Raw genomic sequence first — 16,118 nt, 5'->3', positions numbered from 1 at the left:
ATACGTGTATTGATATTTGCAAATGACTTTCAGCTGCAACGACAAATCTGACGACCCCCCCCCCCCCCCCCCAACAATGCTTCACTGCTAGAAACCACATAACCAAAAGGGCAAACTTTTCTCTCCGTCTTAACATATCAGTTGTATTCACTAAAGTAATTCACTAAAGTTTAGGAATTGGCATGGAAACATAAATGGGGGGCTTTAAGCTTGAAGTGTAAAGTTTCCCTTGACGCTGCATTTTTTTCCTGGTAACTGATCAGTTGTCGTTCTGCTGTCAAACATCGGGCGGTTTTACGTTTGTCTGCTGCTACACACATACTCTGTATTAAGTGAACAGTGTATCTATTCAGGCTGGTCAGGGTCCACCTCTGTGAGGGAACCACTGTGTTTTTCTCATTACTTTTACGAGAAACCTGAAGCCTGGCTGGACGTTGTATTAGAGGCAGTGTGTTTAAAGTGTAGGGACAAAACGTTAATGTTTACCAGCTGGATTGAGTAAATGTGTAAGGCGTCACACGCTAGATGGCGCCTTGTTTTCTTTCATCGATGTGTCAAGGATGTTTTTGTTTTGTTCTGGCAGCTTTAGGGTATAAATCTGACACTTTCCTCACAAGTGTAGCAGTTTTAACCAAAACGCTTTCTCCACTTTTTAATCTCTGTTTTTCTAAATGAAATCATTCTTATAGGATATCCATGCCGATTATTTCTTTGTTACAACAGTATTCAGTGGCAATAGAAGGACTCTGTTTTATTCTTTTAAATAATAGGCTGCTCCAGCGTAACAAGTAATCCACACTACCAGTCTTTGGAGATGTGGGATCTCTTATGGTCGTAGACTCTCGTCTTGATATCTCTGCATTGAGAGTTGCTGTCTGTCCTGAATTGTCTGGGCAGAGAACCATGAGCCATATTGCCCTTATACCTTCGCCTTATACGATAAAAGGCAACACAAGCTAATTAAGTGCTGACACTTTTAATTTAAGTCCTTGTCACATGCACCCATACGAGGGTTGACCCATGCGGGTACTACGTATACTTGATAAGTATTTGGAAGTTGCACCTACTCATGACTTGCTTCCACACATGGGATGTGCTTGTGATATGTAAGTGCCCCTCGGACGTCCACCCAAACTATACTGTGTCTCATTTCTAACAGGCTGAATGCAAAGATCGCCAATTATCTCATTAAAAGTATTAATAGGATCCTTGTGGGATGTTGAAAAAAGGAAAAATCTGTACAATTCACCTTTTCTCACCCTTACTTTACCTTCCGTATTGCACAAGTGTTCACTTTGACCTGTCGCTCGCGATAGAAAAAAAATGTGCATAAACATTTTAACTCTACGGGTTCGCTAAGAAGTCTTCAACCTTGATATTTCATGCAGGTCACCTACAAGTGTGAGAATTTTTTAGCCGCAGTCAACCCATATCCACCCATAAGGGCATTTGAAACTAAGAGGAAACGGTCTTCTTTTTTATGAACTTGTTCTCTCTATGGAAATGGTTCCAGGACTGCAAATAAAGCCAATCATGACGGAGAAACCCTCCGACCGCAGTAAAAGCTGCTACAGAAAATGAACTACTCAGTAAAAACAGGCCAAAAAGCAGTTTGGCAAAGGACATTTGGAACATTTTTCTCAATCTCAACTTTACTGTTGTGTTCACTCCATAAATGTATGTTCCTTACAAAAGTGGAACCATTAAAATGGAAATAGCTTTCCAACATAACAAGATTTTTGCAAGCATTGTTGCAATGAAGAAGTACACCAAGAAACACAAACATCCTAACTTTTTGATGCAGTTTGCAGCAGAAATACTGACAGTGAAACTTTCATAATCCGTTTCTTTTTTAAATAAATCTCTAAATGTTCAATGGGCTTTAAAATTCCGTCTTGTCTTTAAAATTCTGCCAACTTCCATGTTCTAAAACATTTGACATGATTTCAGGACTATGTCTGACTAACCCTTATGTCCTGCTATGTCAAACGTCACATTTTTTTTGTTTTTTTTTTCAGATGAAGAAGGAGTTTAGCGACAACGAGTCCATCACCCAAGAGGTCGTTGGGAACGCTCACATTGAGAACTACGCCTTAAAACTCTTCCTGTATGCTGACAACGAGGACCGAGCGGAACGGTTCCACAAGTGAGGAACACTCTTAACCTTATTGTGTTTCATTAGAAATGCCAGCATTCCTCAAAGTGCAGTTCTGAACAGTAGGACACATGCTGGATATTTTAAAAATGAAGATCAGCAGAGTAAAATATGCTCCCTCCTCCTCTTCCTTGTGTGTTATTTCTTTGCGCTGCTCGTCTGTGGGTTAAAAACTCTGCAGCGCTCTGCCTTCAAGCCAGCCGTGTCACCTATGGCTGCCACATCTGGTTGCTTTTATGGTCGTAGCTTTCAGCTACAACACAAAGTCGCACAGCGGGATTTTCTTTTCCCATCCTTTTAACCTGTTTTCCCCTCGGCAGTAGGTGACTCACGCAGAGCCTCCTAACTGCGACCAACTGTTCAGTAGACACATGTGTTTCAGTAATAGGCATGTTTACTATCACAGGCTAGTGTACTGTTTTGTTGCACATGCTTTCCTTTTCCCATTCAGAGATGAACAGGCATGGAAACAGCTGTGTGGTTCAGCAGGAAAATGGAAAGAAAGATAAAAGATAACCTCATCTTTTTAAAACACAGTCGTGGATAAATAACTTTAATAAAATTGTACAGTTGTGTTTGATTCAAGGTTCAAAGGAAGATCTCATTTCTCCCGTGAAGAAATGCAAATCATTCATCAGCAGGATCCCCACAATGACAGTCAGTTCGCTGGTTGTGTGGGATGGGTAGATGCAGGTGACGGCTTCTGCAGAGCTGTTTGCAGAGTAAACAAGCGCTCCGACACCCTGCGTTTCCCACATTTATGTCTGAACAGGAACGGTGCATGTTTGCAATCTCTTAAACGGGAATAAAAACAAGCTAAGGGGTTTTATGAGAGGCGGTGCTGTTCCATGCATAACCATTTCCACGTACATGGCACGCATAAAGAAGCACAGACAGGAAGGCTTTATTGGTTACAAGAAGTAGCCTCCAGTACCCTCAAAGGGCAGAACAGCAGCCTCATTAATTCACCTTTAACTCTGCCGTATGTAAGGGGATGCAAAGCACCTAAGGGGGCGTGGCTAAAACTACGATGTGGCTGCGACACGTGCATCAAAACTAAAATGTAAAATAGATACATCAATGTTTTTGGCTGAGATTGAGGAATTTTTACTGTACACACAACTGCATCCAGCTTTGGTAAACGTTTTACTTAAATATTTGATTGATATTTGATTAAATCTAATTTTAATCAAATATGAGTTCCAGTACACCTGTTCTACATACAAATTTAATTAAAACAACAATATTTTCATACCTAGCCCCTAAGATCCAGTCCTGGACTCTTAGGGACTAGTTACACAACAACTGCTACAAACCAAACATTTAATATGTAGTTTACTGAAAAAGAATGATTACGCTTAAGAAAATGTGAAATTTGAAGTCATTTGTTTGATCTGAATCTTATAAGCAGCATGTCGGCACCAAAGACTCTCAGATAACTTTAATTTTTATAACCAGAAAATAAAGTGACCTAGCTCAGGTGTTAGCCAGTAGGTAGAAAAACATCAAAATCCTGATTGATTTAGACCATCAGTGCTTTTAAAGTCCTGCTTAATCATTGTCTTTGCTGAAAACAATCCTTCTTTCAAAGAACAAATTAGGGTCAGACCTGTGAGATTTTCAAGAGAAGACCCATTTTAGACGCTGAAATGTTTGAACTCACCATGGCTAACACGATACCGTGTCTGAGTGTGATGCTGTAGCCTGAAGTGGGAGCTCGTCTCATCCCATCCGTCACATTTAGCCCGGACCCCCACTTTGATGTCATTCAAATGAGAGTATTAAGCACAGCTTTGCACAGTCTTACAGCAACACCGTCTTTTAGAGACAGGAAATGACACTTCAGTCTGATGGATTACTCATCCTCATAGACGGTTTGTCATGTTTAGACCCCCCCCCCCCCCCCCCCCCATTCAGTGATGATGAGAGGCTTTGCTTACATTTTATGACCAGAGATCTTCCATCAATAACCTGCAGCTCTTCCCAGTTCCTGTTTTATTTACTACAGCAGTTCAGCTCATTTATTTTGTCTCGCAGCGGTCCAGGACTGAAGGATCACATTGTGTTCCCAATTCTTCTTTCTTACTGCGTCTTTTAGAAAAAACGTTAACCCCGCCACCTGGTCAGAAACTTAAATTAGAACACACCTAGCACCTGGAGAATATGAGGTTTGGGCATCCAAAAGGGAAAAAAAAGAAGACATAATAGCAGGAGAAACCAACAAAACCAAAACACACTTGTCAGGGATGTCCAAATGAAGTTTTGAAATTATTATGGGATGGCCACAGGACCTACAGCTTGAGGACCATTCTGCAGCAAAGTGTGAAATTTGGTGATTTTTCATATTTTTGGACATCACGGGAAAAGAAAACTTGTTGGAAGGGATCCTTACGAAATTCCACACATGCGCCATTAGGTTAAGTCTACAACCACAACCGAAATTTCTTTGGTCTCTAACCTCTGGAAGAGCCTGCCATCTTGAATCCCCTTTAGTACCTTGTACAAACGTAAACACGTCTAAGGTATTTTAATCACTGGGAAACATTTCTGTTCTTTGAAGTTGAGGAAACATTTCTGTTCTTTGAAGTTGATTTGAACGGCGTTAGAGTGGCGAGCTGGTAAAACTAGCATTTCCCTGTCGCTTGCACTTTTTTTTTTACCAGAATATTGTGAAAATTGAAGGCATGATTCATTGGCTCAAGCTGAACGAACATACAATATGAACACATTAGTAGTATGTGGTTAATGCAAAACCTCCTTTGCCAAGGAAACCAAACATTTTACTTTTGCAGAATCTTCTATAAAAGGACATAGACCTGTTTATCCCCCCAGGCGATCAAAAAATTTAATGTTTGCTTTAGAGATAAAATCAACCAAAAGAATTATTGAATTTAACACGTCCAAATTCAATCTGGGTGTAAAGGGCATGTAGCAGTAGCTCAACTAGTGAGGACCGGCCAGGGGGCGTTGTGGCTCCTGCAGGCTGTTAGTGGTTTTAATTCTTTCTTGACTCTAAATGAAAAAAATACAGAGTGTGTTTATTATATCTATTTTTGAAGTTTCTTCCCTCATTCTTTTCTGCAATTTTCCATCCATTTATCGTTTCAAATCCCACCAATTCTTCTTGTTCTCTTCCTTCAGGAACATGATCAAGTCCTTCTTCACATCCAGCCTGCTTCTTGATGTCTTGTCTGTATTTGGGGAGCTGTCAGAGGAGGTAAGATGGCGTCATTTTACTTCCAACAACTAAGGATGTGTGACTTCCTAAAGAGTTCCTCTGGATTTGTTTAACTCTTTTTAAATTCTTTAAAAAATCTGGTTTATTTATTACACAATGAACTGTGTCATATTGTTAAAGTTGTGTTTGCAAATGCATTGTTAGGTACTGTGAGACGACACTATCGCAGCGGCTTGCTCCTAACAGCTTTGATGCGTTCACGGTCGCTGTGAAACTGCCTCCCCATGAGCATTTGTAATCATCCCTTCACCTTCCTGCACAAAGCATGAGCTATTAAAAAGTTCTATCTGTACAGTCACACCTTTAAACCCCCCGCACGGATATATTATCTTTTCCAATTTAACAGTTGTTTAATAAAGAAGTTTTCAAAGGTCCACATAGACTTTGTTAAACTTGCGCTTAAATAACAGACGAACAGACTGGCCTTTCATTTCCAGAAGCAGTGTGGAGTCTATTAATAAGCCGAGGCAAAAACTAACGAGAAGAAATTCAAGTTATGCTGCCGAGTTGCAAAGATTGCAGAATTGCAGGTTATGTTTCTGTGGGAGGGGCTGATGGCAGCACCTAACCGAGAAGAGCGAGAAGAATGTGTTCTATACAGATTCTGTAGAGGTTTAACAGAAAAAGCAAAGTGTTGCTGGGACTTCCTTACCCAGTAATGATGGTTCAATATGTTTCTGTATTCACTTCTAATATTTTCTTGAGGTTCCATCATTTTTGTCCAAACTTTTTAAATAATTTTCTTTTCTAATGAACCTGTTTGGCAACAGTACAAATTTTTTTTAAATTATTTTTATTTAATATTACATCAAGTTAATTGTGAACATACAATTTTTAATGTGCCACTTTGATCATTTTCTAATCTATTTTGACAGCAGTCTGTTAATTATAATTATGCCTAAATAAAAAAAAGGTGTCACTTTCTAGGACATAGTTTCTGCAGGGCTTCAAGAGTTTATTAGGAATTTGCCTCTGTGTTGTGGACGGGACTGTTGGCGCTGTAAGCCTGCCAACACTTCCCATCATCCCAGCCTAGCATTATTGGTGCGACAACAATGGTGAGCTATATCAAAGCTATCCAGCCATACAGTTTTCAGCCAGATTCCAGCTCAGATGAGAGAAACAAGAGGTTATGCATCAGAATGGAGCGGAGTAGGGCTCTTGTTGCCTGCTGATTGTAGATTAGATGTAACAACCTCACGCTTTTGCAAACAAAATATTTCTGTCTGCTCCTGAATCACAATGATATAAAAAAGAAAAATACTAAGAAAAACAGTTTTGAATCTATTTTTTTTCTTTTTACTAAATGTCCTTCATCATCACAAATCACAAGAACACAAAAAACACAAAAACACAATTTTCAATAGAACAGGTCTTTAGCCAATTGAACCAACAATTTTGTATGTAAAATTTAAACTGAATTGGATTGAATTGCTTGGATGGAAAAGTGATGCTTGATGGAATTAGTTTAAAGGAGTTGTGCGGTCTGGAATATGTGCTGCTTGTATAATTGAGGCATCACACAAGGCCAGCTGTAACAGCTGTCATGCAAAGTTCCATGTTTGTGGCAGCTCGGTGTGGTTCGGTGTAGAAGAGGGACACCGGCTCTTCTGCTCTGCTCTTCCTGACTGTTGGACAAGTGTTGCTCTGCTTATTGTTCCTTTAATAAGACGCCACTGACACGACAGAAACACTCAGTTCGTCTGCAGTGAAGCAGCAAGATCTCAGCAGGCAAACACAGAGGCAGGAGGATCAGTTCTGCAGAATGCAGTAGTCCATTATGAACTGGGTCTGCCTCTGCAGGACCCTGTACTCTGTAAAAAAAAAAAAAGAAGTATATTGCTGTACTTACGTGTATCAGTACCAACAGGAAGTGTTTGGAAATGATGCATTACAGATGTGGATCAGACTTCCTGTCCTTTGATAAATATCTAAGTTTAAGAATAGAAGTGGTGCTCTACCATACATTAAAAATACTCAAATGTCGTTTATGTATTTCTATATTTAAAACAGCCAAGTCCAGTGTTGGTCAGTATTAGGAAAACGTGCAGCATATCATGCAGGATTACAGAACATGAGTGCCACTCACCAGATTACTAAATATTTTGTTAACAACTAATAATATTTTTCTTGAATCAATTCAAAAGCATTAGCAATACCTGTAAAATCTACTTATATGTATGATAGTGCTTTTATCACGGACAAGCCCCCTCTGTCTGTGGTGGTTCATGACCTTTTGTCAACATAATAAAGCTAAAATCAGAATAATTCTTCTGACCTATTGAAAATATATTCATAAGGAAAAGGGTTCATATTTTATTAACAGAGTTATCCCCAAAAATCATCATTAATAATATTCCCAATGTCAAGACAACCCTTCCATAAAATCTCAAGCCATCATTTCGCATAAAGAATGATAATCAAAGAAATATAAAGCCAGGAGAGCCAATCTTTAGACCCACTCCAAAACCCTTCTCCAGCATTTAAAGGTCTGCTGTACTCAGAAGGGCCCTGCATCAATTCAAGCCGTGCTCAGAACTGCAGTTATGTGCTAAAAATAATCGCTCTTTTGCATAGAGGCATATCTGCACCCTTTTGTCAATCACGCTTTTATGGTGTGAATCGTATCACACAAAGGCAGCACTGATTGTTTGTCCTATTGCCTCCAAATGTGATTATCATTTTCCACCACGAGCAAGCTCTGCACAAAAGGGAGACTTCCCGTCTGCACATTGAAAGGTGGCTGTCCCTTCATTCCACTGTGAAAAGCAGAGAGCATGACCTGATTCACGGACGGTCTGCACATTCTTTCACTGACATTCAGCATCGCTTTAACTCAGAAAGTGTTTTAGCCTTTTTCATATTTAGGTTTTTTTTTTTTAGAGCCAAGTAGTAGCTTTCAATTTTACAGAAAAGTTTGTCTTTCCAAAGACCAGAGAACAAGGGCTGCAAAATGTTCATGTGCACTTCTTCTTTGGACATGCTGAACGCGACAAGTCGTAGTGAACACTCAGGGATAAAGTAGGGATGAAGTAGGTGAGATGCAGGCAAGGAGCCCATTAGCAAAAATAATAATAATCCATTTTATTTAAAAGTGCCTTTCAAAGAACCCAAGGACACTGGACAAAACAATTAGTGCTGCTCAAGTGATAAGAGCGGGCTCCTTGCTGCAAACTGACTGTTAAAAATGAGGAAATTGGACAATTACAGTACAGTTTGTGTGAACATCCTACAGGTGTCCTATGGGCACATAGGAATCACGTGCACATGGCAATTTCACCCGGGGATGTGATGGTGAACGGGCACCGTACGTCATAAGTATACGCAACTTCCATTATCCTTACAAATACACTATTCACTTACCATACGTACAACAATGGTACGTTCCATTTGCATTAGGTCCTTTGCCGTACGAGCCTTAAGATGCAGCCACTCCTCTCTACGACCCTTCATGAGCCCGGCCAACCCAAAAACCCACAACACCTGAACGAATCAATCCCAGTACGGGCATGTGGCCTCTTCAATTACCATGACTGTACAAATAGTAATACATTATAACTTTCTTTTGTTTTGAAAAACACCCATTTAATTAAAACAGAAAATCGAGAAAACTCTCCATCTCCTAGTTTAAATTACACAAATAGATAAAAGCCTCCTATTAGAAAAGTACAGCACTCATTATGAACACCATTGCTTAGCATTGATCAGTAAATGGTCACCTTAAAGTTTGAACCACAACATGACCTTGATGGGACGTGAATCCAGCTGCAGACACAAAGTGTTGAAGCCATAATCAATTGTTTCTTCTTTTTCAGAAGACGGAGAGAGGCCATTTCATAAAAAACAACTGATATTTCTGCAAAATGACCAACTTCAACCTTTTAGACAAGCCAAAGTCACACAAAGAACCTTTCATGCCGCCATTGTTTCTGAGGCGCAACTTAAATGTTGCACTTATCGGGTTGAACCAGGGACTTCTCCATCCATTGTTATTCGTCAAAATCTGTTGCCCTAACTTTCTTTTCAGTCCTCTAGCTGTTTTCCTATTTCAAACATCCGGTCTCATAAAACCACCCAGCAAGGAGAAAAAAAAATAGGAGTTTGAGTGTTTTGGAGGGGCTTCTGCTGACACACTTCCAGATATCGAGATTGAATCGTTATCTTACTGGAACAAGTAGCACCAGTACTCACGCTCCCTTGAGGTTTCACGGACAGAAGAATAATCTGGCCTGTTGCTTTGAGACAATAATAAACACTTGAGTGAATTCAACCAATGATGCAGCAGTTAACTTTAAATACCTCAGTCTTTTCCTTTGTCCTGTCTTTTGCTTGATTGAGGGAAATGTGAAAAATGTAACTTTGTGTTATCATGTTTTTTGCTAGAAAGCCTGGCCTTTCTGGCCTTTGGTGGGAGAGAAGCCTCTTCTATCAGGACTTTATTCAGCAAGGATAAGAAATATTTTGGCACCTTTTTGTTGTCTTAGAGATTTTTAACGTTTTCATACCCATGTTTGTCAATAAAATCCAAATCCACCAATCCAATTCCATTTTTTTAAGGGAAATGAAGAAAACTATTTTAAAAAAACTCAACCTACCTTCTGGTCCAACATCTGGACAACTGTTGTCTTTAAAATACTTCTATACTTGAAGAATATGTTTTCTTATGTCTTTCTCCTTTATTTCACTTTGTACCAGAATGTCAAGCACAGGAAATATGCCCGCTGGAAGGCGACCTACATCCATAACTGTCTGAAGAATGGGGAGACACCTCAGCCGGGGCCCATTGGCATGGACGAAGACGAGGAAGCAGGTGGGAATGCCTGATATGATGTTCAAATACATTCCCATTCCTCTTGCTCCTCAGTTTGAGGCCAACTTTAAACATTTGGCTGCATGTAATCTGTGTTTGGGTGTTTGTGCATTTATTTGTGTTGTTTTATTGTTTTGCTATCAGGTTGGGAAGTCTAACAGGAAACTCCCAGAAGTAAAAGGTATAAGATATGGGAAGATTTTAGGTGTATGATGGGTAGACATGTCAACAAGGCAGCACCAGTGGATTTAAAAGTGAGAACGGGCTTTTCTTTTGAAATCTACAATTGTTACTCCTCAGTAGAACTTTTATTGTTGCGCAAACCCATGTTTACATAGTTTGTGTGTTGGTGAATATTGTTCTTTTTTCATAGTGCTTCAGGGTTTGACCTTTTTGGTATTGAAACACCTGAGCTTGCATGCCAAGGACAGATTGTCTGAACTAGTGAAACCTTAAAACAGTCAGAGCACCACCTAAAGTTGTTCTCAGGCATAGGCGTGCATGAAAACAGAACAAGACAGTTATATCTCGGCTTCCTTAATAAAAACCCGGAGTGAACATGGTAGTTGCCAATGTAATGCCTACATGCCCGTCGTTTCCTTCAGATTTGGATTTAACGTGCATGTTTGCATGCTTTTACTCTGAAATGGGCCGGCTGACGTAAGTAAAAAAAATGTACATCTTCATTTGGACTGGCCCACTTTCACCTTCACTATTCCTAAGAACACATTTTTCTATAAGATATGAGTTATTTTCACAGCTCCTTTTCCAACCTGGAAGTAAGACGTCTCGATCTCTGAGGCACCGCTTTTCACTCCGTGTGGGTGCCAGCCATTCATGATGTCCACTTAGAGTCGGCCTCAGCAGCGTGTCTGCTTTTCACCCACGAAAACAAACAACATCAGATAATAGGAAGAAATAGAATCAATCCTTTTTCTTTTTTTTTACTTTTTTCTGTAATATTGTGGATTTTCATGTATTTATTTTAGCTTTTATTGTAGAGAAAGAATATTTCCACACCATTGAAGTGATTTTTATTTTTAAAGAAATCCCATCAATTTAAATTGCTGACAGTACAGTTCTGGATCTACCTACACTTTAGAATCTATGAATTCAGATTCTGTTCCTGATCATAGCCGCCATGTGGTAAGTTCAGGTTTTTTTACTGGGAAGAGTTAGAAACTTTTGGGATAAATGAAGAGACGGCAAAGAGACAGCAGACCTGCTGAAGTGTGAACTATTCTTTAGTGAATCATGATTATTCTGATAACTTTAGAACTGTGAGCCTAAAATGAAGCAGTTGACTGAGACTCACGGGGCTCTGCAGTGTCTGGAGTCTCTTCTTACGATTGCACTTTGTGTGAAAGAATTGCATCAAACTCCCCGTGGAAACAGGCATTTATTTTGACATGAGCCCTTTGAGCCTTAAACACTTTGCTTTCCCTGTAGGGGAAACTCAATGTCTGTGTCAGTAAAATAATGTTGGCAAATTCCTCGCCAAAACAAAAGCCATCTGCTGGCCCGCGCCCACCCGCTCCATTTACATGTGTTTGACCCATGACATCAGCTGCAGGAACCCTCTGCTCCTTCAAGACGTGCAGAAAAACCACCGCCACATGCTTTCTTTCCCCCTTTACTCCCTCTTTTATGTTATCTCGCACAGTCTTTCACCTTGTTGTTGCCAACACACACTCCCCTCTCAGCTTTTCCCAGAGTTCACTGGGGTCTTTGTCAGTGATGACATCATGATGGGTCTGTCCCGTTAATGGATAGCAAACAGCTGAAATCATCAGCCCTGCACATGTGTGTTCCTGCTTTACTGACACGTTACAACTCAACGTCTTTGTTTCATAATCGTCTGCTGTCAGAATGTTAGTCCGCCTAGTAAAATTGTGATTGTGATCGTCTTGATAAGGCAGGTTTGAAAAATGCTGTAAATTTTGTTAGACGTCTGTTACCACAAAAAAGGGAATATAAAACTAAAATTAAACAGACTCGTAATGTTTCTGAGGAGATTTTCATAAACCATTTGAAAGAAAAGAAACAAAACGCAATGGGACTGAGTACTAGAATCTTAGTCTAATCAATCTTAAACTTCTAATCTTGTTAATAAAATAAATGAGTAAATTATTGAACTGATAATCTTATTATGCATTCCTATTAATCTTTAGAAATAGATTTATCTAGAAATGGTTGAAGTAAGATTTATTTGGAAAAAAAAGGAAAAGTGTCTTTTTGTTTCGTCGCTTCTCCAATAATTCTGTGAAATAAACCGTCTGACAAGGACTCAATCCACATAACGTGACCTCAAACTATTTAGGTTTGATGAATGAGGTCAAATCATCTTATGTTGCCATATTGGGATGTAAAAATGTTTTTGTCAAAATGTCGGGAAAAAAATGAATATTCAACAGTTTCTCAGGAGATTAGTCAGCTAAAAGATAAAGACAAAATTAGTTAAATTGACTAAATTAAGTCATTTGGACTTGGCGACTAATATTTCTGTCCAAAGTCAGTATTTATTGAGTTGATACACTTCAAATGTTTACTGCAAAGACAGAGCCTGAACCACTGCAGCATCCTAATGTTTTGATTGCAGTTTACTTGTCTTTTTGCTCCTAAAGCACCAAGGAAAGCTCACGTGTTGTCACTCTCATGTTTTTGATAAAAACACAATGTGTGGTGACAGAAAATGATCAGTGTCTTGAATCGACTTAGCACACCAATTCTACGTTCAATTTGAGAACCTCCGGTTGTCTCCGTCGGGCGTTGTTACCTCCTGCGTGGATCACGACTCAACGGAACCTGGACTTACTCTGGGCTAAGATCCTAAGGTTTCCCTCGGTGTCACCAACTCTGGCCCCCGGATAGCACCTGACTATAGAAGAGCTAATGGAAGAAGAATGGAAGAGCCAGTTCAACGGTGCGTGTGTCGCTGAGGGGAAAAACCTTGGGTTGATTCAATTCGATTTGATTAACAACTTGCTCAGACAGAATGATCCAGTTGTATCGTAAGAATAGAAGTTGATTCCTTATTCTTCACTATATGAGCCTCAAAGGAACTGCAAGACACCTGCTCGCCGCTAAAATGCAGTTCCTCCATGGACCCAGACAACCCAAAAACTATGGAGAGAAATTAGACTCAGATTCGGATTTGTGCGTGCGTAATTCTTGATTTGTGCGTAAATTTGGATTTGTGCATAAATTTGGATTTGTGTGTGATTTGTTACTCACATAATACGTTTTGTGTATAAGTTAAAAAAATATAAAATGAAAAAAATACAAAATGCAATTTACGTATGCACAAATTAAGATTACAACAGCTTGAAACTACTTACACACACACATCTTTAAAAAACACACACAAATCCCTTGTTACGCACACACGAAGCCAAAGTTACGCACGGATCTACGGTGAGACTGTTTTCACGTCTCACAAATCCGTCCGTAAGTGCTGCGTTTAAATACCAGTGGAATGCTCGGTCATTAGAATTTTCCTATCAGCCTTCCCTTCTAAACGTATTTCCTTCAGTGGGTGTAGCAGGGCTTTAAAAAATTTTGAAGGAAAATAAAAATTATCGTCTGAGAATATGACGTTCACTTTTAAACGCTAATATATATGTTAAAAGTATATTATTCTCCGAGACACCGAATTGATGTAAAATGCGTAACAGGAACGACCAGTAGGGGGCACTTTTTTTTTTTCTTCCGGAAAAATCAAGTCACGGGAAGAATGGCGGCCCATCTCGGTGGTCAGCGCCCCGAAGTAAGTAGCCTCTATGTTCAACACTAACATCTACTGTCTTCATGTATTGATTGAGTCATTATCTGGATACGTTTGGAAGGGAAGGCTGATAGGAAAATTCTAATGACCGAGCATTCCACTGGTATTTAAACGCAGCACTTACGGACGGATTTGTGAGACGTGAAAACAGTCTCACGGTAGATCCGTGCGTAACTTTGGCTTCGTGTGTGCGTAACAAGGGATTTGTGTGTGTTTTTTAAAGATGTGTGTGTGTAAGTAGTTTCAAGCTGTTGTAATCTTAATTTGTGCATACGTAAATTGCATTTTGTATTTTTTTCATTTTATATTTTTTTAACTTATACACAAAACGTATTATGTGAGTAACAAATCACGCACAAATCCAAATTTATGCACAAATCCTAATTTACGCACGCACAAAGCAAGAATATGCATACACAAATCCTAATTTACGCACAAATCAAGAATTACGCACGCACAAATCCGACTCAGTCTAATTTCTCTCCATAAAAAACCCACAGAACCTGTACAGATCAACCCTTTTATGGTTGTGTGTGACTAAGGCTTTAGTGATGGGACATTTGAAATCTGACTAATGGCAGCTTTATAAATTCCTTTTCATAAAACCTCAAACATAAACATTTCCAGACATGGTTAAATGCAGCTTTAAAGAAGCACTATCGGTCATGGGACACCCATGTTCTCCTGTTCAAACCTGTTCTAAAGAGCATTATCAGGGTTGACTATAGAGAATAAAATCCTGTTGCAGGTTTTTAAATCCCTCACCATTTGTAGATGAACATTATAGTTGCTCAATTCCAATTTGCATCAGATCTCACTAAAGTTTAAGGCTTTTAAACCATGGAAATATTAAATGTAGCTGCATCAGACACCTTTAGCAGATTCTTGGCAACTGTAGAAGCTTAAATTTCTTTCATCTGCTGGATTTCAGCTGAAATGTGTCCTTTATCCACGCACATCAAAAAACGAGGCTTTTGGAATGAATTCCTGCAAATGATTAGGATTCATGAGAACATGATTAGGCCTCATTGGCACAAAGTGTCTAAATCTCATTCAGAGATATTCAATTAGAAGCAGGTTTTAGATGAAAAGCAGGGCAGAGCAGAGTATGTCTCTGCACAGAGGATGAATCAAAGATGCATTAAATGTTCCTCATCTCCATTTGTAGCAATAATCACTGTGGGTTGAAATAACATTTGAAACAATTGTGAATACATTTCCTTTCCCTTTGGCCTCGTCAGCTAATGGGAATAAAAAGAGATCAAGTCCAAAAAGATTGTACTTCAAAAAGAAGTTAAACTGTCAGGGAAAAACAAATTGTCTTCTATTTAAGGTAGCTTTATGTTCATTTGCTACAAAACTAAACCTTAAAGGCAAAGACCATTAATCCTAAACATTGGCTGTTGAAGACCAGAACTACAACTATAGTTGTGTTCTTTTTTATTTCCTAACTCTGTGGCCAACATTTTGGAAGACAGAGTCAGGATGGGCCCCCAACTCTTAACCTGGGAGCAGGTGATTGGAGGCACATCCGGGGTTAATTACCAAGTATTTACATGAACCGGTAGTTGGTGTTTCCTCTGTATCCATGGCAAGTTCCTGTCAGGTGATTCAAGCTAACTGAACAACAAAAAATCTGTTTTGATGTGTTTTTATGAAGACGTATATAGCTTTCTCTAAACTGTTATTTCAAAGTTTTGAGCAGAACAAAGAAGAATCTGGAAAATCCCAAATGAGCGACAGTAGAGAACCCAATGAATGTTTGTGTTATTTGAACGCTTGTAGTCTGTATTTAGTGGGGGGGGGGGGGGGGGGGGGCGGCCTTCATATGTCAGTTTCAGATCAATCCCACTCAAAAGAAAAATCACCAAAGCAGAGACGCTGATGCAGACATAAAAAAGAAGAATAAATAGACCCATAGAGCAATCAAAGTGCGTTCCTGCTCTCCGCTCTGTCCCAATGTGTGAAAAGCAGCGGCCTGCGGTGAACGTGAGAGCAGACTTTGCTTCTCTCAGCACTACGGCGAACACAAAGAAAACATTTCACTTCAGCCCAGAAATGTTTGGACGGATTAAGCTGGTCAGGCTGGATCTGCAGACAGAGGCTGTGTTTGGCGTCTGTCAGTGCTGGG

At 39.5% G+C, this 16,118-nt stretch overlaps 1 protein-coding gene across 2 annotated transcripts in view; it reads left to right on the top strand.

Annotated features, from left to right (window-relative positions):
* The window catches only part of vta1 (vesicle (multivesicular body) trafficking 1), a 37,836-nt gene that overhangs the window by 10,460 nt on the left and 11,258 nt on the right, over window positions 1-16,118 (top strand). For both annotated transcript variants that reach the window (XM_011491392.4, XM_004083321.5), the window contains exons 3-5: window positions 2,019-2,146; window positions 5,297-5,372; window positions 10,089-10,203. In XM_011491392.4, the coding sequence (XP_011489694.1) occupies window positions 2,019-2,146; window positions 5,297-5,372; window positions 10,089-10,203 (319 nt within the window). The remainder of the gene's footprint in view (window positions 1-2,018; window positions 2,147-5,296; window positions 5,373-10,088; window positions 10,204-16,118) is intronic.

The sequence above is a fragment of the Oryzias latipes genome, chromosome 24 (genome assembly GCF_053564925.1).
Source record: "Oryzias latipes strain Hd-rR chromosome 24, Olatipes_Hd-rR_3.1".
Taxonomy (NCBI): Eukaryota; Metazoa; Chordata; class Actinopteri; order Beloniformes; family Adrianichthyidae; genus Oryzias; species Oryzias latipes.
Note: the sequence above shows the minus strand (reverse complement) of the source record. Positions and strands in the feature narration are given on the sequence as shown.